Source organism: Canis lupus, chromosome 1, assembly GCF_048164855.1.
Source record: "Canis lupus baileyi chromosome 1, mCanLup2.hap1, whole genome shotgun sequence".
NCBI lineage: Eukaryota > Metazoa > Chordata > Mammalia > Carnivora > Canidae > Canis > Canis lupus.
Genome location: NC_132838.1, coordinates 46,052,076 through 46,079,693, shown reverse-complemented (window position 1 = coordinate 46,079,693; position 27,618 = coordinate 46,052,076). Strand labels below are relative to the sequence as shown.

Below are 27,618 nucleotides of genomic sequence, written 5' to 3'. Positions count from 1 at the left end.
AAGATATTGTGTATATGTGTATATGTGTGTGTGTACAGGTAAATATACATATACTTTGAAATATATAAAGGAAGAATAGAAAGTATAATGTCTGAAAGAGAACAAAAACTCTTCCCTGGTATCTATCACCTACGTCAAATGCACATATGCCCATGTATTCTAGAATACTGCTTTGTGATTTCTAGAATAATGCTCTGCGATTTCTTGGAAAACATATTACATAAATATATAAAATATGGAATCTATATACATGCATGTAAAACAGAACGTGTTCTACATACAAAATGGAATTATATATTGGAACATATATAAAATTATGTTGTGATATCCTAATACCTATTCCACTTGCAGAATGAACATATATTGATAAATTAAATTATGAGGAATTGAGATTTACTCTATTTCTTCATATAATTAAAGGGAATGTAGTGAATCACAGCGTACCTTTAGAACTATTCAATCCACTCCATCCAAGACACTGTGAAAGATGCACAAATAAATCACTCTTTCGAGATCACAAAAACCAGAACAGAGAAACTTAACCATAGAGGCATTGAGTTTTTGAGTAGCCACAAGGAAGAAATCCGTATGGCGCGTGTCTGATGTCATCTCCTCAACCGTAGCCATCCACATCGTGGCACATTTGTGCAACCTGCAGCGTTACCACTGGAGCCAGTCAGCTGAAGTACAGGGCCTTCCGGCTACACTTTCCAAACTTGGCAATGCCCCAAATGAGAGCTACCTCAACCCCATCCGGACCTTCCACACAGTGAGTCCTTCCTTGTATGCTACCTAGTTTCTCATCTGAAAAACCCTTCATTTTCCGATCGCTTTATCAGGAACACTGTGTTTCAAAAGCTATTAATAAAAGAGCTGGAGAGAAGTTTCTGCCAAATGTTAATATCAATTTCACCATTTTTTTAAAAAGCTACTTTTTCATAAATGTTGCTAAGAGGTTATGAACAGGAAGAAAAACTGATGCCACTTTATCTATTTAAATCAAAACATAATAAATAAACCTAAACAGGAAATGCAGTAACCTGTTAAAACCTTAATATTTTAAATTTTAAAACAGCTTATGATTAGATATTTTTGCCTTGATGCTAGAATCAAAGAATGTGAAGTGCCATCTAAATCCAGGGATTATAAATTGGATGTCTTCATTTTCAATTTGCAAATTGCTTTTGGATCTCTTCTCCTGTGTCATATTTTGGCACACATGTGCCTGGCTGGTTTGCCAAATCTGATACTGGGCAAAGTAGCTAATTTAATAATCAGACCTGCATGGCTAGTGACATCATTAACACTAATTACCTGTGTGCACAGAGTGACAGCACATGTGGGAAACAAAAACAAAATCAGAAATGTAGCTCCAGAAATCCACCTGTAGAGATTAAGACTTTGCTCTCTCTTTATCTACCTCCTACCCCTCTTTCCCTGGTTAATCAAAATATTGGATCATGTACTGACCTATTAGACTAGGCATCCAGTATGTTGAATAGGCTAAAAAATTGGTATTGTTCAGGAAGAACCCAAAGACAATGCACTCCAGCAATTGAAATGTCTCTGTTAACCTCGGAGCCACCTCTTTCGTGACCGTTTTGCCCGTGCAGCCTTATTTGAAGAAGCAAAATTCAAAGTCTCTTTTTGGGGAAATTCTTCCTTGGCATGTCCCTAATTTATCCTAAGATGACTTCCAATATCTGACCATTGATCAAATAGAGCTACATTTTCTTAGCAGACAACAATCAGAAGCACAAGTTTCAAAGTTATAAATCAAAAACACAGATGCCCTAAGCCTGTGGGAAGGCCTTTGGGGTCATTCATTTGAGCCGCAATTTTATTTGGCACTTGCTGGGGTTAACTCTTTTTTTTCCCCACTAGGCTCTGGAAAGCTCATTGTTATAGACAGCTGAGAATAAGCCTCAATGTTTTGAAAAGACCATACAGTGAACAGTATTTATTATAAGTACTTTTAAAGCAATTTAACAAGATAATTAAGTTATTCCCAATATAGTTATCTCAAAATTTTAAAAGCAATATACTATGTAAGTGCTAATTAAGTTCAAGAAGCCCTCTACTTTGGGGTATTTGGAGAAAGATCAATAATACAAATTGGTACATTCGGAGAAAATATCTGTAACACAAAGTGTATGTTATAGAGTATTTCTAAAGAGATGCAATGGGATTATTTTAGAGGATACGTGGCAACTCACACTAGTCTATAAAAATATGTTGCAAGAAAGGGGAAGTGGGGATTTGCTTTAATAAGCAAAGAAGGATGATTTGAAATTAGCACATCCTATGATATAAACGGATTTCTAAAATGCCTGAGTACACTTGAAAAAAAAAAATCTTTTAAACGTTTTAGACATACCCCTCCCAATTTTATTTCAACTATTTGCTCTATGAAGAAAAAAATATAAACAAGGAGAAGTCCCTATTCAAATTACCTTGAGATCTCAAAGCAGCCCAAATTAATGAGATTTTACTGACAAAAGATACAGTGTGAGTTTATTGAGCTCACGGTCGTCTCAACGATAGTAACACAACGTATGAATACTAATGACTTGGCAAGAGTATGGAAAACTCACAGTAAATACAAAGTGCTTTGTGATTCATATTCTAAAAGGCTATTTAACCATCCCTTGCACTCATGGGTCAGAAATCCAGCCTTTTGGCAGTGTCTACCAGATAAGAATAGCTGTATCTTTATTGATCACCTAGGATTTACAAAGCCATACTCCAAGCCTCCTGAGGTGGCATGAAAGAAATGCAAGTCATGGTCCTTCCAATTAAAAAGCAAGAGCAAGGAATAACTACCAGGGGAACAGAATGTGCAGCTGCTTTATTAGGAATGTCTCTGAGGAATCTCTCTAAAAAAAGTGTTTATTAATGTTAAAATGCAATTAAGCATGGCAATCCACATTTTTATTTTAAAGATTCAAAATTTGAGACTTGGATTTATTTTGCAGTATTTTATCTTAAGATGCATTTTCATATATTGCCTTAATTTCAATTCAGCATAATAACTTTGACAGAAAGGTTGATTTACACAGATGGAAAACATGTAAGTGATTCAATGGCATTTGATGAAATTGGAGCAAAGCAAATGTCTGCCATCAAATGGGACAAAGGAAAGGACAAGGAAGCTCCCTTCTTGAGTCATACAGGGACCCTTTTTGAAACTAACATGTTCCTGATTAGAACATTTTGAATTACTCCCTGCTTGGACTCTCAAGTATTGACCCTAAAATGGAAAAACATAACTAAGACATTAATGTCATGATGCTTGTTTCTTTTAGAACACCATTACTGAATTGCTAACAACAATCGCGGGTGTTACTGGCCTGATCATCTCTCTGGCTTTAGTCTTGATCATGACCTCTTCCACCGAGTCCATCAGACAGGTCTCATATGAGTTGTTCTGGTACACACACCATGTGTTTATCATCTTCTTTATTGGTCTGGCTATCCATGGGGCCGGGTAAGTCCATACTGTGCTCAGAGTATAAGATTTTATGTCTGTGAACCTCAAAATCATCTTAGAAAGCCCTTTGGGTGGAGGAACATGACTGGCAGGGACTAAAAAATACACAGAATGTATGGAAAAGAACATTCACTGGGGCAAACATCTTTTTTTTAGTAACCAAAACTAAGCAACATAGATGGTGAAGTAGTATCTTTATTTTCCTTGCTAACTCTGTTTAGGGAATCTTGACGTGTTTATAAGATGCAGAAATGTTAATGAATGCTGGAAAACAATAGATCTGTGTTTCATTCATAACATATTTCCACAATCCAAATTACATGGGATTAGTCAGGATATATATTTCGGACACCCAGATGTCATTTCTGCTTAACCAAACCACCCACTGGGAAACCTGGTGTGGAGAAGGGAAGAGTGTGCCAGATGGAGCCAGACCCGGGCTCTGCCACTAGTCATCATGGTGGTCATGTGCAAGACCTTTAAATTCTCTGGACCTCAGTTTCCTTGTCTGATTTCTAGAATTCCTTCTTGCCCAAACATCCCATACAATGCCATTAGGTCATTCAACACCTGTCTGAAACTATTAAACTCTATGTCAGAAAGATAGAGAAGTCCCTGAACTATAGCACCCTCAAATACAAGGTTTTCAGTTCTTTAAATAGTCTCACAATGACTCTGGACCAACTAACCCATTGATATCTATTCACTACTCTGCGCCACATTAACTATTCCATAAACTGATGCCTTGTTTTTCCATTTCACAATTTTCAGAGCATACTTGTGTGCATGATCCATTTGACTCCAACAATAGTCCTGTCTAATAAAGATGGTGATGTTATCCCTGTTTCATAAGGGGGGGGGGCAGGTTCGGGAGGGTTAAGTGATTCACTCAAGGTCCCAGGACAGATAAGTGCCAGAGTCAGACGTAGGGCGCCAGTCTTCAGACAACCCAACCTTTTCTGGAACAGCCCTCTCCTGGCTCACAGGAGACATTCCTCCACACCTGCAGGAATCTGGCACAGGATGTTGCCAAGACCCTGCCTGGCTCTCCAGAAGATCTTCCTCCACTTCCCGCACCAGCAGATCCCCTCTCCTGCACCTTTAGCTCCCATTGCAGCTCCCATTACAGCTCCTATTGCAGCTACTGAGCCTGGGGGAGAGGGGCTCTCTTCCGTCTTCACTGGGAAGAGCACGGCCACAGAGACGGCAGAGCCTTGCCCGGCATACAGGACAGGGTGATTGTGGGGCTCACCCAGGGCCCTATGGCAGCTCTACATGATTCGCCTCCTCTCTCCTCTTCCCCACACTAACTGCTCCTCCAGCTCAGCCCTCCACTTCTTGAAGGGGGTCACTTCTGCTGCTGCCACTGCCCAAGCCTAAGAGTACCCCACCACCCACCAGCTTGTCTGACACACAGATAATTGTAGAAGGGAGCAATGCTTCCTGCCCCCCAGGGGCATATTTTACCCAAAAAAATGTCAATCCTTCTGTTCATCCTTAAAATCCTAGTCAGTCAATGCTGATATTTGTGCTGCTGCCTGGCTAATGGCTTTCTAGTCTCTAAAAGATCGGCGGTTAGCTCTCCTGATGCTTGATCCCTCATCCTGACTCTGTGTATTTTGGGGAGTAGGATGGATGGTCCCAAAGTGCTCCACCCCCAAGACTGTCAGTCCTCCCTTTCTCTCTGGATTCTTCTCCTGCTACAGGGACACTAACTCCTGTAGCACTTTTAAGAGGCTCTTCATCATCCACATGGGTCTGGAACTCCTCGTCAGAAAAATCATGCATGCACCCCTCCCCCCCAACTCCCCACCCCCCCGCCCCATCCTGCATCCACACAAGAGGATTTCAATGGGCCAGTGTTGCATTGGAGATATTTTTTAATATCCAAATAACATTTCATAAGATGAAATATTTTAGTCATTTTAACTTAGTTGAAAGGCTTATTTTGGGATAAGGGCTTCATTTAATCTTCTCAGCTTGAAGTATTCTACAGCTACTGTTTACAGCAAAAAGTAATTTGCAAATTCTATACAAAATGCCAAGTAAAGTAGGATTATTGGAATGTGTTAAAGCCCACTAATCTTTCTATTATGGGATAGCATAGATGAAGACATATTTTTTTTTAATTTTTAAAAAGATACTGCCTTTGTGAAATGTCCTGAAGTTCAGATAATATGGAGAATGTTACCTAGAGCTTGAGAACTAAGGTGTTAAAAGTTATAGAATCTTTTCCTCTGGTTCCTATTTATTATTCACCCTTCCCATTTCTGGGCATCAATCGCTCAAGGGAGATTCACAGATAGCTATGCTCATCGAACTCAGAGGGATGTTTTGGATGACTTCCACAAAACAGACTGGGACAAAGGCCGCAGTGTCAGCTCTCCAGGTGGAGGTTTGGAGTCCCCAGGGGCACAGGTGCTCCCTCCCCTAGTGTCCAAGGATGCAAAAGGGGACTTGCTATTCTGCAGGCTACGCAGGACGTGAGCACGTGTGATGCTAATGTCTCTCAGTCTGTGAGTACCATGTTCTTCAAAAATAAGCCAATGTGTTTTATTCATAAACATCTAGGAATTGAACAACTCCCAGATTACATGACCTCATTCTTATGCTTTGTAGCCCAGTGCACCAATGGGTAAACCGAGGAACTTATACCAGAGCGACCTATCAAAGGTCAACCAGTATTGCACTCGTGGCAAATATAACATAGCAGGATTACAGGACTCTTGATCCAGTGCTCCATTCATGAAGGCAGACTTCCTTTTCATCCTCAGATTCATCAATGTGGTCCTGAGGATGCACTTCACACTGACCTATTTTGACCCTGTCAAACATTAGGCCTGCTAGTGGTCACTGGGGGGGGAAATATATCATTATTCTGGGCACTTCTTCTGACTTCTTCACTTGAAAACTTCTAGGTGCTCAGAAACAAACCAATAAGGGTAGAAGTTAAATAAATCTGCCAAAGACCCAAATAGTACAAAGTTAGCCAATTAGCCCGAATCAGCAATCAGGACGAGATGTAACCTAATTAAATTCAACAGTCTACAAAAGGATGTGTTCAAACAATTTCCCTTCATTATGAATTCTCTAATATAGACACTTTCAATTTAACACAGGATACCGCAGAGGGGCACTTCTTTTCTGGGATCTTCAAAGTTACTTGAAGCTTCTTAAATTCCTATTTTTAAAGACGCTGAGAGAAATGAATGACAGCCTGAGTTTCAAGACAGTTGAAGTGTTACTCCAGAGCCCAGTGTAGAATATATATCTGTGGTATCACAAGACTGCACAAAATCAATTTTAAATTTTTAGGTTCTGTTTTGTTTTGTTTTGTTTTGTTTTAATGGCAAGTCGGATTGTTCGAGGCCAAACTCCTGAGAGTCAGCTGCTGCACAACGTCACCTTCTGTAGAGACCACCATGCTCAATGGCAGAAGATGGCCCAGTGCCCCATGCCTCAATTTTCTGGCAAGGAGCCTTCGGTAAGACTGAACCCAAGAGCTTTGTAAAAATAACTGTCTCCATCATTTAAAAAAAAAAAAAAACCTAGAGTTTTATGTGCTTGAGAAAGGAACAACCCATGTCACCACTAGACAAAGCCTACTCTTTATTAAGTGTGCTAATGGAGAAATCTAGTTATGGATCATTTTAAAAGAGGTTTACTGCCAAAAAGCATTCTGTCCATTTTGAAATGTGCTCTTCCATTCACGGTTAAATGTGGATGTCTGTCACGGTGGAATGCACAGCACTGCAAGCACTGACCATGTCTCTGGCCTGCCACCCTCTCTTTGCTCAGCAAGCCCTGCTCCCTGTCCCCCTGCAGAACTGCCTTCTCCATTCTGGGAATTAATAGCACCACCTCTCCAACAAACGTTAAGCAATAAACAAATGAGAAGCTTGCCCTCTTTATTGAGCTTGCCTTCTTGCATCCTACAACTTTGGGGATCAAAAAAAGTGGGGTAGTAAATGCATTTACTTCCTATCCTAATTAAGCTGTCATGACTGCAATAATGACATTAGACAAAAAGAGACCTAATTCATTAGAGTAGATGATAATGTCCACAAAATCTCAAAAATAAGATTTCCCGGGCATGTTGTCATCATTACAGTTTGTGGTATAGGTAAGTAGAAATAATGACCTTATTTGGTCTCCTCGGTTTCTTCGAACAATGCAAACCCTGGAGCAGCTGGGTGATGCACAAAAGCAAATAAATGAAGCCAGCAGATCAAAACTAGAAGGAAACAGTGTCATTAAAATATGTGTCATTAAAAATGGGATAATAGTATGTAAATACTGGGGATTCGGAAAATGAAGTCATCAACTTATGAAGACTATAGTGATGGACTTTTTCTAAAATCCTCAAATATATTACGTCAAGCACTGGATTTTAAAAGTGAAAACTGCCAGGAGGAATGTTTAAAACTGAGAGAACTGGAATAGATGTGCCCATTAGACTGTGGTTCTTTTAATGGTCAGTATAGATTGTCTCTGTCTTAAACTCAACTATCGGTAGCCACGACCCAGCCTGCATATTAATGAGGAACACGGATGCCTCTCTAAAATCTTCAGCTACAGCGTCTCCATAAAAAAAAAAAAGAAAAATCAATACTCTCCCACACCTCATGAATACAGACCAGAGCCTGCTCCAGCAGTGTATGCTGACATTAATTATTATTAAAAGGGGGGAACTTACCCATCTCTCTGTTAACTCTCCCCTGCTACACCTCCTTGCACACCCAAACTCATGTTGTCACTCTTTCTCATTATTTTTAATGGATCCTGATTCAAAGCATGTGTGGGCTGTGCAATTACTGCTTGGCTGAATGTACAATATTCTCTCTGATGTCTTATAGACACTGAATCCAGAAGGCATCCCAAGGACAAGGAAGGGCTCCTGCACTTCACTGCACCACATCTACTCGTCATTTCCTCTTTGCCTCTCCTAACTGCCTTTTCATAGTACTTTCATCAATAGAACATTTATCAATTCACCTTCAGTGATGCACTACCGCCCATATTAGGATAGAGAATGCTTTGTACATCACCGTGTAGACAAGGAACTGATCAAGGGAACCAATTATACCCTCAGTCCCCTTCTGTCTCAGACTCACAGACACATACAAAGCTCCAGAGGCTAGAGCTGCTTATGGACACTGTTCTCAAAAGAAATCTAGTCTTCCTTAGCCAAAGAAACACCTTATTTCACTTAAATACAACATCAACAAGTGATAACAATAATAGTAATAATAATAATAAAGCTAACACTTTGTAAATTATTAGGGCATGATGTCAACAGTACAAGAGGGAGTTTTAACTGAGGTAGAGTCAGTGAAGCAAATTTTTTTTAAACGGCTGGTACGTGCTTGGGGTCGCACTAGACACAAGATGCAGAGACATGGTTCCTTCCCCTGGAAATCTTACTGTCTAGAAAAAGAGGCCATTTATAAACACACACATAAAATAAAATCAGAACCAGCATGTCCTTATTTTGTGATGGGAATGAAAAACCAGGAGCGAAAATGGAAGAAACAAGTTTCATTATTGCAGCTTTTAAATCAATGTAACTTTATTTCTCTCATAAAATATTCACTGTACCATGACTTTTTAAGTATTTTTGTAGAAGGAAAAATAAAGAAGCCATAGTGTATCTTAGCATTAGAGAAACGTAGACACTAAATAGCCCTGCCCCTTTACTTAATAGATGGAGGACTTGTGGCCCAAATTTTAGTTTCTTCCCTGTGATCACCAAGGGCATTCCCAGGAAAGTCACATCAAGAACCCAGAGCTTCGACTCTGTGGCCATGAGCTTTCATCTCTACTCTCTTCAACATTCATTCTGAAACTCTGGCCTCCTCCCAGCCCTCACTTTGCCTGCTATCTGCTGTTCTTTATGAGAACATACCCCTAACATTATATTTACCTCCATGAATAAAGCTAAAATATTTAAGAGGCTGAAAGAAACCCAACTAATATTTTTCTCCAACTCTCACATTTTACAAAACAGAAAATCTGAACAAAAAAGGCCCAAGATTTGCTGCAAGGCATTGGTGGAGGGATGGTAACCCCCAGACCAGAAGCCAGGTCTTCTGAGATTCAGTTCAGGTTCTACCTCACACATGGCTCCCCGTGCTCTGGGACATGGCCTCCTGTCTTTACTTACTCTTGTCCATCCCGGTCATTGCTTCAGAACAACATAATGTTCACCTCTGGCCACCCTTATCCCTCACTCCCTAACCTCTAGAGGCTCCAGGAATATCACAGTATAACTAAACTGGGCTTTCTCCTCCTGGCCATTTTATACACTAGCAATAGAGCCAAGGATTAATAGCTTGCATTCTCCTTCCTGACTAACCGTACAAGGAAAAATAATCCATTCTATTTTATCAACATGGAAGAATCAGAGACCATGACTGATTTGACACCACCAAAATGAAGTGTGTGATGTTTAAAACTTTCTAAAATGGGCATGGAAGATTATTTGTAAAAGTACATGGAGACTATGTGACTGTTTTTCCAAATATCGCTCTAAGCTTACATAGAAAGAATTGCATTCTTGCTCTCATTTCTGTAAATATCCAAACCAATTCTCAAAACACTTTGTGGTTCATTCAAGCATAAGAGACCAAAGGATTCATTCCCCTGGTCCAACCTCATCCTTCATGCCTACCCCCTCCTATCTTCTCCCTTACTCCACTCATCATACTGCCTCACCCGCAGCATAGGTGGACAAAAGACTTTCTTCTCGCTGCGATTCTAAACATGAGGCAGAAGAGTAAGGGGGTCAAATTGTTTTGTGTTGCCTGCATAAATCGAGCCTTTATCAGGTACACAAGAGGCTCCCAGGGAAAAAGCAAGGAGGGTTGACATAGGTGAGAAGAGATGCCATGCAAACAGATCCAGCAGTAAACAAAAGAGAAATAAACAAGAAAGATTACAGTAGTAGAAATAACACTGAAGGGCTGTGACCCATCAACAGAACATGAAACAGGATAATGGGTAAGAGAGTAACGAACAACAAAGATGGCAAGTCAGCCAAAAAGGGTTTAGTGAACATGAGTTCATAAGAGCGAGACATCCTTCCAGCTCCTCAGGTAGTGTGCTAGCAGGAAGGTCACAGTGCATTTGGAATCCCAAGCAGAGAATTTAGGGAAATTGCGAAAGGCTTGAGTTCCAGTCATGGCTCCCCAGGACAGAATTATGTCTCCCGACACAACTTTACTCATTCCCACGAAGCCAGGTTTTTCTCTTCTTTAAAGGAAGAATTAAATGAGACTTCAAAGAACCCTTAACATACTAAAATTCAATGAATGATCCATTCTGTAATGTTTTGTAAAACAAGGGTCAGTACTAATGTCAGCATTGGACAGAAAAAAACACAATTACATGGTAAGTGCACAGGCCAGGCAGTCAGACTCTCAGACTCCTCTGGGGTCATGTTCTTCTGGTGCACCTACTTACCTTTGTGATGTGGACAATCTGTTCAATCTCGCTGAGCCTCAGTTTCCTCTTCTGTAAAACAAACAGAATACCAACCACGTGCCTTGTAGGGCTGTTTGGTATCAGATCTAGTATAAGTCTTCATTTTAAGTTCCCATTCCTTCCCTCCCAGGTTAAGAGGACACCCTATGTTTGTTCACAGCCACTGGTACAAGACTACCCTGCTGGTAAACTGATCATCAGTAATAGAGATTATTCTCATAAAAGGTTAACATAGGATGGGATTTATTAAGAATTGGAAACCTTCATTGTCACAATTGTCCAGAAGATGATTTTGGTCTGATTCTGTAAACCTATGTTTAGAGTTCTGAGACACTACCTTTATGTTTTATTCTTGACGACATTAGATATGCATGCATGTGTGAGTGTGTGTGTATGTGGGTGTGGGTGTGGGTGCTTCTTCAGGCAGCCCCCCAAGTTGTGACGCATTGTTGGCCCAAAAAATTACTGCCCAAAATGTTTTTATTTAATTCTCCTAATTCTCTCTCTTTATTTAAATTTAAATCCTCTCTAATTTATTTAATTCTCTCTGTTTTGGCTCAAGAATGTAGCTCTGTAAGCCTTTGACTTTGGCTGAGTTGGGAACATTTATGACCCTATTGTATGTAACGTAAACATCAATCTGCTTTCCTATTTCTTTGCAAATTCAATTATTTCTAATTACATAAAGGCATCATTGATCAAGTAAGCATAAAAACCAATACAGAAGAGTTTAATCTCTTAAATAAGCTTGTAGACTTCAAGGAATAATTGAGTGTTATAGTATTTAATACAAGGAGGTATCTTTATTGTTGATAACTGGCCCAAAGTTAAAGGAAAATGTCTGAATCCCATCATGTTATGTATTGATTTGGTTCAAATTGAAAATATTTGGATTCTATTTTCATTTCCTTTTCCCCTCTCTCTCTCTCTCTGCTGCTCTCTGCAGGCTTGGAAATGGGTTTTAGGCCCTGTGGTCTTATATGCGTGTGAAAGAATAATTAGGTTTTGGCGGTTTCAACAAGAAGTTGTCATTACCAAGGTATGCATGTAGCTTTATGTCTGAATAAAAGCCTGAGTGTAGATGAAAATTTTTTATTAGCCCAAGTTTTTAATTTGCCATTTTTATTGCAGAACTGTCTGTAATTTAAAGGCCCATCTTCTGTTCTAATAATTGCTTATATCCCGCGCGTCTTTTAGTGTGACTAATTTTACTGAAGACAGGGATCAGGGCTCCAGACTGGTACACAGAATTCTGATAAAGGTTATGGTGCAGCCCAGGAATCATCTGTTTTTCTCTTTATTTTGGTTTCTCACTGGGATGCTGAGGGGGGGGTGGGGGTGGGCATGGAGACTGAGTGAGCTTGATGCTGCTCTTGGTAACTTCTAGCATAATCACTTCCTTCAGCACATAAAGACAGGGATTTTTCAAATGAATAAATAATAGACATGCATTTTCAAGGGCACATATTCCCACTTGGGGCTACTGAGCAGAAGCCAGGGAAAGGTCAACCTCAAGTTCAGAGATCGAGGGAGAGCTCGAGGGGAGGGACTCCACGGAGCCCCTCCTAGTGAATGAGAGCTCTGGGGAGTGTTTTCCAAACTTGCAGCCCTCCTCACAGCTCTCTAATTTTACTGCATGCTGGAGGAAGATGTGAGTAGCTAGACTAAGAAAACAGGTCCAGGAAACTGAAAAATACCAAATACCTTGCCCCTGGTGTTTTAAATGTCCAAGAAGAAATGCTCCGCTAACCACATCTATACTGCTAATATATTATTAACAGAATACTCTATCCCCTTAACTGTCCTCATGAAAGCAGATGCATAGAAATTGCTTCATATTTCTGTTTTAAGCTATTTCCGTGTTGCTGCTTTTAAGTTAAGCACCAAAGGATATCAGGCTATGTCAAAAGCCAGACAGTTAAACTTCTGGAAATCCACTAGAGCTGTTACTAGGGAGACAATTTAACAGCAGAATCAGAACAAATATCAGTAGGGAGATGGGAAACAGAACTAATGATTAAAATGCTGTAAGATTCTCTCCTGAATGGAAAAATACTGTCACAGGATCTAGGTATTTGCTTTTGCTCCCTTCCACCTCCTGCCACAAAAGAAGACACATGGGCCTAGAAAGATTTTTTTTCAGGAAACTACATGGAAATCGTAGAAGGGAAATTAGTTCTTCCCTTTGGATAAGCAGCACATGGCAAGGCGCTTAAAAAAAGCCATGAGTCTTTGCCTGCTACTTCCTAAAAGTTAGAGCCTGAGCAGGACAGTGCATGAGACCTGACTAAAACGAAACAAAACGAAACATTTCACAGTGAATTTGAAGATTGTTTTCCACTTAGAATGAAAAAAATAACAGGGCTAATCAACCAGAGATTGAGAAAAGACACAGATCGTTGAAAACGGTAACACACTTGGGCCCACATTTTTAAACCACAGAGAGAGTTCGGTGAGTATTTTAAGAACTCTAAGCATCATTAAGTGCAATGTCTGATAGACTAGCTCCTATTCTCTTGGTCCTGGTTAACTGTGCTAGCGAGAGCTTGGCCATTGGACGCATTAAGTCACATGTCAGACACCACATGGCACCTGGGTGCAGCTACCCCAATTTCAGATTGCACTCTGAAGGAGATAAACTTCATGCTTGCTGGAGTTGCCAGGCCAGATATAAAAGGGATGGCAGAGATCCTTGGAAGGTCATAGCAAATAGCATATCATAGGCAAATTATTTTTTTAAAAAGCTGATTTTAAAATTTAAAAACCTCTGATGGAACCAAAGCCATCGTCTTCTTCCTTAACCTGAGAAAAAAGACAAACGACTCTCTTGCTCTGATGTAGGTGGTGAGCCATCCATCTGGAGTTCTAGAACTTCACATGAAAAAGCGGAACTTTAAAATGGCACCGGGGCAATACGTCCTGGTACAGTGCCCATCCATATCGTGGCTGGAATGGCACCCCTTCACCCTCACCTCCGCCCCTCAGGAAGACTTCTTCAGTTTGCACATCCGGGTAGCCGGGGACTGGACAGAAGCTTTATGGAAGGCCTTTGGTGCAGAGGGACAAGCCCTGAAGGAACCCTGGAGCCTGCCAAGGTTGGAGTCCATTTCTTTTTTACAGAGAAGCTAGAATAGTATAACGAATAAGGCATTTTAGGGCATCAACATGCCTACCAAATCCAGCAATATCTTTATTCTAGATGGCAAGTTTTAATCCATTTTTTTAATTTAAGGACCTAAATTTAAGGATTAAAAGTCTAATTTAGTAGATTTCCAGTAGAAGCAAGTACATTTCTTGAAAAAAAAAAAAACACACACACACACACACACAAATGTTCAACAAAGGCAGGCAGTGATCCAGGAGGAAGGAGCATTTTGCTTTCTCAGCTCCAAAACAACACTTGGCTAATTATATGCAGCCTGCGATGAGTAAGACAGCCCTGTGAACTTTTTGCTGTTGCAGTCTGAGGTCTTTATATTTGTCATTTTGGTTTTCCTAAGGACGATGCGTTACAGTCAGAGTGAGGCTGGCAGGCCCCATCCACTGGAGAAAGAGCTAAACGATTACAGATTGAAGCTCAGAGGATGACAAAATGACCTCATGGTCCAGAAAGATGTGCCATTCAATCAGTCAGTGCTGCCTGTGTGTGTGCAACAAGTATTCTTAACCTCCACCGTATGCCAGGAATACAGAGATGGCAAAACACTGCCTCCACTCTCTAGAACTTCGAGAGGCCAAACAGAATCAGCATCAACCTGCACGCAGATACAACTTTGCTGCAAGGTCGATGTGTAGAGAGTTGTTCTGGGAAGGAGGGAGGAGCACCTGTGACATCTGTATTCGATTCCTAGGGTTGTGGTCACAAAGGAACACAGACTGGGTGGCCTGTAACAGCAGAAATGTCTTCTCTCACAGTTCTGGAGACTCCCGGGGCTGAATCTAAACCACAGCAGGGCCATGCTCCATGTGAAACCTTAAGGGGAGAATCTTGCCCTGACCCCTCCTCACTTCCGGGGATTTGCCAGCAATCTGGGACATTCCTTGGCTTGCACCTGCTGAGCAGTCCAGTTACTGTCTTTGTCATCACATGGTATTCTCGCCTCTTGCGTCTGTGTCTCTGTGGCCTCTTCTTATAAATCCTGGTCGTATTGGATTAAGAGCCCACCTGCCTCCTGTATGACCACATCTTAACTTGATTAATTATGCCCACAACAATTCTATTTCCAAATAAGGTCACACTCTAAGCTACTGGGGTTAGGACTTCAACATAGCAACTGGGGGACACAATTCAATCCACAACAACATCCTGTTCAGACAAGCCTGGGCACAGGACAGATGTCCCAGTGTAAATTGCCGCTCTTTGGCTCCCTTTAGCAATGGCTTTAAATAATGGCTTATAGTTGTTTCCCCCCTCTTACAGCAGGATTACCCAATAATCAGGCCAGACCCATGTTTAAGGCCCCAGGAAAATACACACAAAAAGTGTTAAGGAAAGTATTTTGAAAGAATTTGATATTTCAAAGAAAGCATCAAGAGATTCCTTTTTCTGCTATCCTTGGAAGGTGTCAGGAGCCACCATGCATCAGCCGTTGCTATAAGAAATTTGGTGGTAAACACTTTCAGGACATGCTGAGAATGGGACTTCTTGAGGGCAAGGCATTGCCCGTCCTCCTATTTATGTCCAGTGCCTAGAACGGTGTCTGTCACGTATTACATACAGAGTAAATATCTAATAAAGAAATTAATGAATACCTGGACCCAGTATGGGTGCTTTAGCTCATTTATTTTATTTTATTTTATTTATTCATGAGAGACACAGAAAGAAAGGAAAGGTAGAGACATAGGCAGAGAGAGAAGCAGGGTCCTGCAGGGAGCCCGATGCAGGACTCAATCCCAGAACTCTGGGATCACAACCTGAGCCAAAGGCAAATATCCAACCACTGAGCCACCCAGGTGTCTGTAACTCATTTATTTTAACAAATATTTACAGGTAGCAAACTAGGCATGAGAATAAATGTAAGGCACAGAATCTAATCAGCTTATTGTCCCTCTTTCCTCCCTCCTATAGACACTGAACTGTAACTTTGTAGCACTGGGCTTGGTTGTGTTCAGTGGCTAGGAAGAGTCACATGCCTTCATTTCAAACACTGGAACTAAAAAGTAGAGTGATAACAAACCAAATGTAAGTGTCATGTGTTCAGATCAGGCCCCAAGTCAGATGACAACCCCTGACTACTACTCCACTTAAGACTTTCTCTTTTTAATCATGGAAAGGAAGCACTGTAACAGAATTCTAAGATTCAGAATGCAGTGAAAATGCTTAAAATCAGGAATAAAATTAGACACATACACATCACTGTGCTCCTTCTGGCATGGCCAAGATCAATACTTTCATCCCGTTGCTAGCCTGGTCTCTACTCTTAGTGTATACAGTTATCTGGTCTACCAACCAACCTTGCCTTTCACAAACCAGCTAGCATTTCAGTCAATACCCCCATGAGAACTTGGTACATGTTTCTCAGTAGTCAATATGCTTTCTATCTTTGGGGTGCCTTTTCAGCTCACAACCTGACATGATACACCCTCTCCCCTACCTTCAGGACTTCCTGGGCTCCTCTGCCTCACCTCCTACTCCCTCCTTGAATTCAGCCCTTCTTCCAGCCTCCTTGTCTTTCTCCTACAGCAAGAACTCTCCCAAGCACCTTTACCAGTGCTGTTCCCTCCACAGGGAACACTCTTCCCCAGATCTCTGCTAGGCTGCTCCCTTACCTCTCCCAGGTATTTGCTCTATTGTTTCCTAGGGAGGTCTTTCCTTTCTGCCTCATTTGAAACAATGACCCTCACCTGACTCTCAGTAATCCCTTTGCCCCATGTTCTACTTTATTTTTCCACATAGTACTTATCATCTCCATACCTTCTACCTACCTGTTCCTTTATCTGTTTACCATGTATCTTCCCACTCTAGAATGGAATTTCCATAAGAAAAAGGACATTATCCATGTGGTTCATTTTGTTGCCTTTAGTGTCTAGAATAGGCTCTCTTAGTTGGTAATAAATATCAAATGAATAAAAATGAGTTGTTGGAAATAGTGCAGTTTCCCTTCATTTGTTAAATTCATTTGACCTCTGCCTCTGTACATGTGTAGGCATATGTATTAACAGTAGAACAAAAAAAAAAAAAACCCTACAATTTATTCAAGACTTCAATATAGGGATCCCTGGGTGGCGCAGTGGTTTGGCGCCTGCCTTTGGCCCAGGGCGCGATCCTGGAGACCCGGGATCGAATCCCACGTCGGGCTCCCTGCGTGGAGCCTGCTTCTCCCTCTGCCTGTGTCTCTGCCTCTCTCTCTCTCTCTCACTATCATAAATAAATAAAAATTTAAAAAAAAAAAAAAAAGACTTCAATATATGAAGAATCAGAATTTTATTGGACTTCCTTGGATCATTTTATCTCTTAATGTTTTGATTTTGACTTAAATCAAACACATGGGAGCAAACATTATAATTTTCCACTGTTTTGCACCCAGAAAGGATTCAAACCAGCCCCAGGAAAAAGTGGCACCTGGGTGGCTCAATCAGTTAAGCACCCAACTCTTGATTTCAGCTCACGTCATGATCTCAGCGTCATGGGATCAAGCCCCATGAGGGCCTTCACACTCAGCAGGGAGTCTGCTTGAGGATTCCCTCTCTCCCTCTTCTTCTGCCCCTCCCCCTCCTCTCAAATGAATAAATCTAAAAAATATTTTTTAATAAAAAAATAAAAGATTTTGCTTTATGAGGTAAAATGGAGGAATTTCTCAGAGTTGATGCTAGAGTTTTCAGTGATTTAACCTGCTGCCCAGAGCCAAGGACACCAATATCCAACAGCCTGGATTTAAAGCTCAGTTTTGAGTGTGATCTTAGAGAATGTATGTAACCCTATGGCTCGGTTTCCTCACCTATAAAATAAAGATGATAATAATAGTATGTAAGACTGTTTAGGATTCAAGGTGACAGTCCTTATCAAGCCCTCCACATATTGCATAGTAAAAAAGGTTAGTTACTGTTATGAGCAAACTAAGAAAGGTCACCTACTGCAGAGATGTCAGTGAAAGTGATGATCGACAGGAAGACCATGTAGGCGAGCAAAGGCAGTGGGTTCAGACAGTCCAGGTTGGAGGTCGATGAGGTGGATGGGTGTGACTCTAAGCAAAAAGGAACCGCCACAGTGTGAATGCTGGAAAGGTTAATCATTCTCTAAGCTGCATCATTAAACTCTGTGTCCAAATCAAAGAGGAAGTAGCTGAGTGAACTAGATAAACAAGAATTTGTGCAAAGGAAGCCAATTCAGGATTGCGAGAGGTCTTGAGAAATGGAGACATTTTTGTTCAAGGAAGAACAATCAGGGTGTCATGATAGCTGCAATCAACCACTTAAAGGCCTGAGACGAGAAAGGGAAGAGACCCGGTATGTGCTTCTCAGGAAGGCAAGTGGAGTGAGTTGTCAGAAGACAGATTTCAGTGAGACATGAGAAAAACTATCTCCTGCTTTGAACTGTCCCTACACAGACAAGGTGCACTGCAATTTAACATCAGAACAGGTTGAGGAAAGAAGGATTACTATATTAGCAGGGAAGTTGGATGAAATATTTTCTCCTGCCTTTTCCAGCTTACATCCTCAATTCTAATTATGTGGAAATGGGTTTATTATGTATTTCTGTAGGATTATATGACAAAATTCTTCCTTGGGTTTCATTGTTATCTTTTCAAATCAGTGTCAAATAAATCCCAAATACAACTAATTATAAAAACAATTAACAGTAAGACATTTTAATCCTTGGACACTTTCATTTTTTTTTCTCTCTCGATCCCCCTTATCTAATTATTTATAAACTAATCTACAGTGGGCTGAGATACTAACCCTTTCTGGTTAATGACCTTTTATTTTTATTCTTCCATTTCCATATATCAATATGTAATAAAGCCTTATTAATTAAGATTAACTTGAGGAGAGTTAATTTGAATTATTAGGAGGTCTGGCATATGGAATATTTAAAAATAAAACCCAATTGAACTTTCATGAACACATAGTAAGCCCAAATGGGCCAACCTCCGGTGCCTTCAACAGATATCCCTTAGGGAATGGTTATGAATAACTTAGAAGCCTTTTAATTAGCATATCTTTGTTCATATGTAAATGTGTGCTTTTGGAATAGTTGAGGTTATTTAATACATTCTGCTGACTGAAATATTTTAAAGATTCCCTTTACAATTTATTCAACAAATTGTTATTGAACAGCTCCATGCCAGAGAGTACGCATGGCACTGGGATGCTGAGTGGAGCAAAGACAGACCTAGCTCCTCCCTCCAGAGAATCTGTGGTCCAGTAATCGAGACAGATGCAAATCAAATCATGCACATGCGCCCAAAAAACTATAAAATTACAAATGTGACGAGGACTACGGAGGGAGGGTACATGGGCTATAAATTATATGAGGAGATCTAGCCGACTCTAAGGCGGTCCATGAAGTTTCCCTAGGGAAATGATGATTGGGATAAGATCTAATGAAAGGGTAACTGTTAACCAAGTCCAGGGAGAGGGGAGGAATTGAGACAGAGTATTCTCTGGTTACTTGGATTGTCACATGCTAAGGCCCCAGGACAGAAGGGAGGTACTCTGTATTTTAGGAAATAAAAGAAAAGCCAGTGTGGAGAACTGGTGTGAAATGGAGTAGAATCCAGGGGCCCCTCTATTCTGGATCACACGAAAGACCATCATATTTATTCAATAAATATGCTTCATCCTTACAAAGAAAAATTTGCTAAGCAAAGATAAAACTTCAGTGCCAAAAACCCAGATTTTGCCTTCACAAAAATAAAAAATAACAAGTTTTGGAAATTCCACATAACTGACAAATTATCTCCAAATCATTGTTATTCCAAATGAATGGCTTCTATTAGATTAAATTTATATGAATATACGAAGATGTGAGAATGAATAGGTAAAAATAAAGAAGAACATTAGCAACAGGACGGGGAAGCCTTCTAAACCACCTTCTGCTTCTTTTTTTTTTTTTAAGATTTTTTTTTTCATTCATGAGACACACACACACACACATTGAGAGAGAGAGAGAGAGAGAGAGAGAGAGAGGCAGAGACACAGGCAGAGGAAGAAGCAGGCTCCATGCAGGGAGCCCAACGTGGGACTCGATCCCGGGACCCCAGGATCACACCTTGGGCCGAAGGCAGTGCTAAACCACTGAGCCACTCAGGCTGCCCCCACCTTCTGCTTCTACTTTATGTCTCTGATGGCAGCTGCAGAAAAAGAAGGGAAGGGAAAAGGAGGGAAGGGGAGGGGATGGGAGGAGAGGGGAAGGGAAGGGAAGGGAAGGGAAGGGAAGGGAAGGGAAGGGAAGGGAAGGGAAGGGAAGGGAAGGGAAGGGAAGGGAAGGGAAGGGAAGGGAAGGGAAGGGAAGGGAAGGGAAGGGAAGGGAAGGGAAGGGAAGGGAAGGGAAGGGAAGGGAAAGCTCTCTTCTACCAGGCTTCATGATGCCTGGAGCCAAAACAAGCTTCTAAGATCAATAAAAAGAGCTTCCCATGGGAAGAGGTATGAGCTCAAGCTAGAAAAGCCAGGCTTTGTCCTTCCACAAATGGCCCCTGGACCAGCCTGTCTGGCCACCCTCATGCCTATGAGACAGGCCTCTACTTCCTTATGCTAAGTGCAGGCTCTCCAAACAGGGCAACCTCAAGCACAGTTCTGAACACATCCTATAAGAAGCGGTTGAGGATCGCTTTGTTTTCAAGAGCAGAGCGTTCTGGATGTCACAGGGCCGCACTTTGTGATTGCAGGCTGGCCGTGGACGGGCCATTTGGAACCACCCTGACGGACGTATTTCACTATCCAGTGAGCGTGTGCATCGCTGCAGGAATAGGGGTCACTCCCTTCGCCTCTCTTCTGAAATCCATATGGTACAAATGTGAGTCACAAACCCAGCTGAAGCTGAGCAAGGTATGGAAAAAATCGTTAGCTCACACTTACATGGATTAAAAGGTTCAACATCCTTCTATCTATCATCTGCCAATTCTTGGGGAGGATTTTAATTAACTATGAGGGATAAACTCAAGGATCCTTAACTATACTTATGTTCTTAAAAATCTCCATTCGGTATTACATTTATGAGAAGGGTTATGTCTAATCTTGTTAAAGATGACAAGACATAAATTTTATTGCTTCATTGCCATTACAGGACATGTAATTGCTCATGTCAGTAAAATATGGACAGGCTGCAAATGGCTTTGTGACTGGGCTACAGTTAGTGATATTAACAGGCGGCCTTTCCCTTAGTCTCTTTCGCCTGATACTATGGCTGCAGGCGTGCAATTCAGCATCTTCCTTTCATGGACTCAGGATCTTAACAAGAAGCAAAAATGCCACAGTTGGGATTTAGTGGCCTGCTTACTTGGTGTTGCCAAGCTCTGAATCTCTTTTGACATTTCTTGTCTGTTCTCTGACAAGATGCCTCCATAGTTGCCTTCCATCTTTTGTCCTACATGAAGATGGTCCATACTTTAACCCTCTGAGGACCAGCAGCAGACACTCGAGCAGCAGGAGAAAGGAAGCTGTGTTAATACCAAGTGGTGTCAAATCAGGAGGACTCGGAGTGTCAAGCAAGCCTGGTTCTGGGCCTGATCCTACCATGTTTCCAGTTCACACTTTGGCTCCAGTTCCCTCATCTAGCAAAGGAATTCAGTTGATTAAATTAGCATGTCTAATGTGAGTCAGATATGAACATTAGCCATGTGTCCACTAAAGAGAGTTCTGTGGTTGCAAGGACTTAAGCTACTACAAATCCTATTCTAGAAGATTCATATAATCTATTAGCCTATTAAATAAGTCCTGTAGAAAAGAACCTCTTTCAGTTTTGTTTCACTCATCCTTCCCAAGCTTAGTTAGTCATGGAAAACTTCTGCCCCTAACATTTATTAAGGAATAGCATCCTTTGGAGCACTCAGGGCAATACCAGAAGGTCTCTAAAGTTGAGGCTTTTCTAACTAAGAAATAAGAGAAAAATCAACTGTCATTTCATGCATTTCCAAGTGACAGGTGCTTGACATACATTCTCTCATTTGATCATTATAATTCCCAACAACCTTATAAAGTAGATAGTAGCAAGCCTTTTCTCACATAAAAAAAACTGAAGCTTAAAGAAACCAAAGTGACTGCCCTAAAAATACATGGGTAATAAAAGGCAGAATGAAGATTCAAACTTAGATCCATCTGGCTCTTTCCATGACATAACCAACATATGGTAGATATGACTGCCACCATTGTATTGTAGGCAGAGGGATGCCTGGCCAGATAATCTGCCTCAGCCTGATTCCACCCTCACTAGAAGCATCGCCTTGAGTGACTCAGATCACCTCTCTGAGCTGGATTTCCTGCTCTGCGCAATGGAGAAATGAGTCCATATCCAACAGGGAGTTTTAATACCACATAAAGACAAATAAATAATGTGATGCGTAAATAACGTAATGTAAATGTGTATAAAATGATATAAAAGTTAATTATAGCTGCCAAAGATGTAGATAGAGTTCTAGTATTACTGCTACGAATAGTTTAGATTCATCAAACCATGGCTACTGAAAGCAGGCAGGAAGTTAGCCATTTGACACATACTATCTCACATCATCTTTTTAAGGAACTCACCATTTTTATTCCCATTCACAGATGAGAAAACTGAAGGTGATCACAAAGCTCATAGGAATGATAGAGTTATATTATCAAATTGTCATAATTGCTCTTTCAGTTAGGTAACATTCTCAATTTACTACTGAGGAACCCAAAGCACAGAGAGCTAATAAAGAGATAAATAGTAGAATGAGAGTTTGAATCCAGACTCTTCGAATCCACACTCATCTTCTTTCTTCTATACCACAATAAGTTCAACAAAATGTCTTAGTCCATTTGGGCTGCTGTATCATGGTGACATAGACTTGGATCACTTATAAACAACAGAAATGGATTTCTCACAGTTCCAATGCTAAGAAGTCCAAGATCTATGACTGGCTGACTTGGTGTCTGATGCGAGCCTGCTTCCTGGTTTATAGGCAACAGTCTTCTGGCTCTAATTTCCCATAACAGAAGGGGATGAGCTCTTTGTAGTCTTTCTTTTCTTTTCTTTTCTTTTCTTTCTTTCTTTTTCTTTCTTTCTTTCTTTCTTTCTTTCTTTCTTTTTTTTGGCAGCAAGAGTCAAATTTGTTGACTTACAGTTTGCAACTCAATGAGGAAAAAGTAGATACAGAAGTCTAGAGGTCTAGAGTCTTTTTCATAAGGGCACTAATTCCATTCTGAATTGTGTGAACAAATCACCTCCCAAATACCCCACTTCCAGATATTATCGTACTGGGGATTAGGTTTCAAAATATGAGTTTGGGGAGACACAGACGTTCAGTCAATAGGACAAAACAAGCAACTACTCTTTTATCTATTCAGACCCCATGACAGTGCTTTGTTATGGTTTATGATAACTTCTCAATCCCCTGTAGGCTTTTTCTTTCCTTTCACTGTCTACCAAGTAAAACCCATCCACAGAAGCAGCTTCTTGCTTCATAGTTTTCACAACATTGGAGGTCACGTTATATTTCACATGGAGATGGGTGATGGATTGCGTGTCTCACTTTCACTCAGTTATTTTCTCATTGAATATCTATTAAGCACCTACTACGTGCCAGGCCCTTTGACACTGACATGACAAGCCCCTCACTCTCTTCACACCAGACTTACAACTCCTCACCCTTCTCTCAATATCTATTATCCTTATGCTTTTATATCATGTTCACAAAGGATTTCATTTCCCCTAATATATTCTAAGCTCCTTGAGTATGACTTCTTTGGGTGTCTTTATAATGAGATACACACACACACACACACACGCACACTATAATTTTTGAGTAAATCAATGAGTAAATAAATATCTACATGCCAAAATGAACAAATGGCTTCTATGTAATTTTTTATAAAATTCTAGATTATTAAGATTAATCCATTTTTTATTTAACCAAAAAGACTATTTGTTCAGTAATTTTATGATTCAAGTAATATGTTCCAATTATTTTACTACAAATAGGAAAAATTCTTATAAGAAGCCACAACATCTCAGAGTCTATACAGAAACCCACAAAATCCTAATACCACCTCCTTCCTCACTATTTTATTGTTATTTCTGGACTCTGTTTATGGGGTTTCTCAAGGCTGTTTCAGTGGGAGGGTTAAGCAGTTACCACAAAACTATAAAACCAGGACATTGATCTCTATCCCCCCCAAAAAACCAGAAACCAAGGAATTGGAAATTAAAAAAAAAAAAAACAATGTTTTTATAACTTACGGAAACTGAGGGTAATATTGGGGCGATGTTCCACTGAAAATGAAGGTCAGAATAATGGTATCTGGGAGAAAGAAAACTAAAAGCATAGAATCACAAAATATAACTTGAGAAGTCATAAACTCCCAGCTCTGCATATGACCGTGAAAGTCAGCATCTGTACTTAGGCTAGGAAGTGTTTTATTCAAAGTCACCCAATCGGTTAGCCACTAAGTCAGGATGGAAGCATGCATTTCTAATTTCCATGTCAGGCCTTTTCTATGCAAAAAGTGAGATTTCATGCTATTGAGAATTGTTGCTGAAAATTCCACTTGAGACCCACCTGCTTCGAGGCTGCATGCAAAAGAAAAAGTTTAAGAAGCTTTTCTGGTTTAAAGCCACTTTGTATTTGTTTGAGTACAGCTATCATTAGGCTTATGTAACTAATATTTGTCAGGGCCGCCTACATGTGTTTGAGATATAAATACTCTTTCCACGAAACTGTCGGCATCTATATAATTTTTAAAGTGCAGGAGAGCACAGCAGTACATATTTATCTAACAATGTCTTCACAATTATAGATCTGGGCTATAGTTTTCAGATTGTTCTCTTCTGTAATAAGCAAAAGGGGAAATGCAGCATAGGGGTCCAGAGCTGGAAATTTAAGCCTAAAGAGTTAACTGCAATTAGGTGGGATTTTCTCCCTGTATAAGAGACCAGTTGGCATAAAAGTGAACATTTTTACATACTAGCCTGATGTTGCAAGTCTACAATAAAAAAACCACCTGCAAAGTTTTCTTAGTTGCTACCATTGCAAACTGTATCTCTTTACCCTTCTCCTCTGCCATATTATTCTAGAACATTTCTAAAATGCAGGAGAATAGCCAATAGGATGCCTGCTGCTTCTCTGGGATCATGTGTAGCACTTTCTATTTGAAGCTGGTGTTTTAAAATTTCTTTCTAACGATCTTTTATTTTTAAAGATGGTAGGGAGGAGGGGATGAAGCGGTTAGAAGGAAATTTCCCAAGAAGGCAAAGTAAAAATAAGTAGAATGATGGCTTGCTGGGGGAAAAAAAGTGGGGAAAAGCTGTAATATGTGAAAAGGGTATTTTCAACACACGAGTAAGAGCCAAACTTCACTTAGTTGAACACAGATGAGCACACACCGCTCCTTTGGGATGAGGGAAGGAGGCGTGAGTGGTTGAGGCGTCTCTGTGATCCAACTCAAAGGACACTGAGCGCTGGGGGTGCAAATGCCCCATCGTGATGAACATCCTCCAACGCCTACCTAACGGGATGATTAATTCCACATCACACTCAATTTGTGAAAAGAGCTCTTGAAAAAAATTAGGACAGTTTGCTTGTGCAAACTGTCAAAATGATGAATGAAATAGGTGTGTACAAATGGGGAGGGGGAGATGGCAGGGACAAATATATTGGCTTATACATTTTAGTTCCCCTAATGTCACAGCCGTGTAGACAGGGCTGAGAGAACGGCCAACTGGAAGATTTGGTTCCTTTTCCTCACTGCATATGTAATCTTTAGACTATAATAAGATAGATTATAGAAAAACCGAGATAATCGCATTTCTTCATAAATTGTCTTCCTTCATCACCTCAATAATACATAACCATGATAATGGGTATTTATAGTGTGTCCCATGCAAGATGGCCTTGGGTCCTTAACCTAATATAATAAACAGATAATTCAAATAAAAAGACAGCTCAGGCCAGTGGGAACAAGGCAAAGAGGCCAAGAAAGGCAAAAATCCATACCCTACTTAAATATATTAATAAAACAAAGGAGGGCCTGCTCTCTTTTCTAATGAATGAAAAATGCACTTAATTTAATCTGTTTAGTTTGAGAAATTATTTGCTTTCCCTTTCCCTCACACTGGAGCTCTGGCTATTCCTAGAATTGATCATCTCTCTGCTAACCACTGACAGTGTTGTAATAAATTGAACTGGGGTACATGAAGCCACATGTGCCCCCCCCCCCCAAGAAGACACCTGTGCCTCCCATCTTTCACTAGACAGCCTCAAAAGACTTCAGTCCCGCATCAGGCCTCACCATTGCCCTGTGGGGAGGTAACCAGTATTAATAGTTTTAATATTTGGGCTTATTAGCCACACAAGGAATACCAGACTATAAAGTCCTTGTAAAAGATTCAAATAAAATACTCAGTCAAAAAAAATCTCCTTTCATTAGCCTTTCTCCCCAAACTAACCACCACCACCACCTTACCCTAAGGGTTCACCATTGAACAGTGGAACATGTCTCATTCCATCCCTTCTCCACATATTTGCACCCATGCACATATACAGTGTGTTACTTTATATACAAATTAGTAGAGATATGGTTGGAGAGAAAGAGATACACTTTGTTTTGTTTTTGTTGCCCTTCATAATATCGCTTAGAGCACCTTTGGTGTCAATACCTATCGATCAACTTCATTTTATTTACTGTCTTCAGAGTATTCCAAAGTATAGATATCTCACAATTGATGTAGTGATTTATTATTAATGAACATTTTGGTTGTCCAACAAGTCTTATTAACTATAATTAAAACAAACTGAGGCACAAATGATGTTGGCCCTCACTCACAGGGCAGAGCAGTAGTACAGCCATGAAATAATTAACTTTAAAGAACTTTTAAAGAAAAAGTCTTCAGGGGCACTTGGTGGCTCAGTGGTTGAGTATCTGCCTTCAGCTCAGGGCATTATCCCAGGGTCCTGGGATCGAGTCCCATATCGGGCTCCCTAAGGGAAGTCTGCTTCTTCGTCTGCCTGTGTCTCTGCCTCTTTATGTGTCTCTCATGAATAAATAAATAAAATCTTAAAAAAAAGAAAGAAAGAAAGAAAGAAAAAGACTTCAGAGACTAAAATGATTTACAAAGACTGGTCTCAGTCTGATAATGGTTAACCAGAAAAACTACTTTATAATTATATTTTCCTTAAAAATGGGACATGGAAGCCACATTAAGGAAGTTTCTCAACAAGAAGAAATAGTTGCTCCAAAATTTGTTTGTTATTATATTCGTTCAGGAAGACCTTCACAATAACAACAACAAAATAAAAACCAGGACAATAATAGCTACCATTTATTGAGGATATTAAACATTTATTTATATTTTCTAATCAGTCACAGTCTTTATCTTTTTAGGGAGAATTCTTTTTTTTTTTTTTTTTTAATGGCCACAATTCCCTCAGTGGAAAGTCTCCATCACCCTATTTGTTTGAAGGTTTTGTCAGCTCAGAATTATTTTGTACAGCATGGATATCTTAGCATATAGCATATACTTCAGG

The 27,618-nt window shown here is 40.3% G+C and overlaps 1 protein-coding gene across 1 annotated transcript in view; it reads left to right on the top strand.

Annotated features, from left to right (window-relative positions):
• The window catches only part of NOX3 (NADPH oxidase 3), a 59,613-nt gene that overhangs the window by 10,473 nt on the left and 21,522 nt on the right, over positions 1–27,618 (top strand). Inside the window, exons 5-10 of the mRNA XM_072828722.1 lie at positions 624–769; positions 3,306–3,487; positions 6,845–6,974; positions 11,919–12,011; positions 13,814–14,067; positions 20,800–20,959. Of these exons, the coding sequence (XP_072684823.1) occupies positions 624–769; positions 3,306–3,487; positions 6,845–6,974; positions 11,919–12,011; positions 13,814–14,067; positions 20,800–20,959 (965 nt within the window). The remainder of the gene's footprint in view (positions 1–623; positions 770–3,305; positions 3,488–6,844; positions 6,975–11,918; positions 12,012–13,813; positions 14,068–20,799; positions 20,960–27,618) is intronic.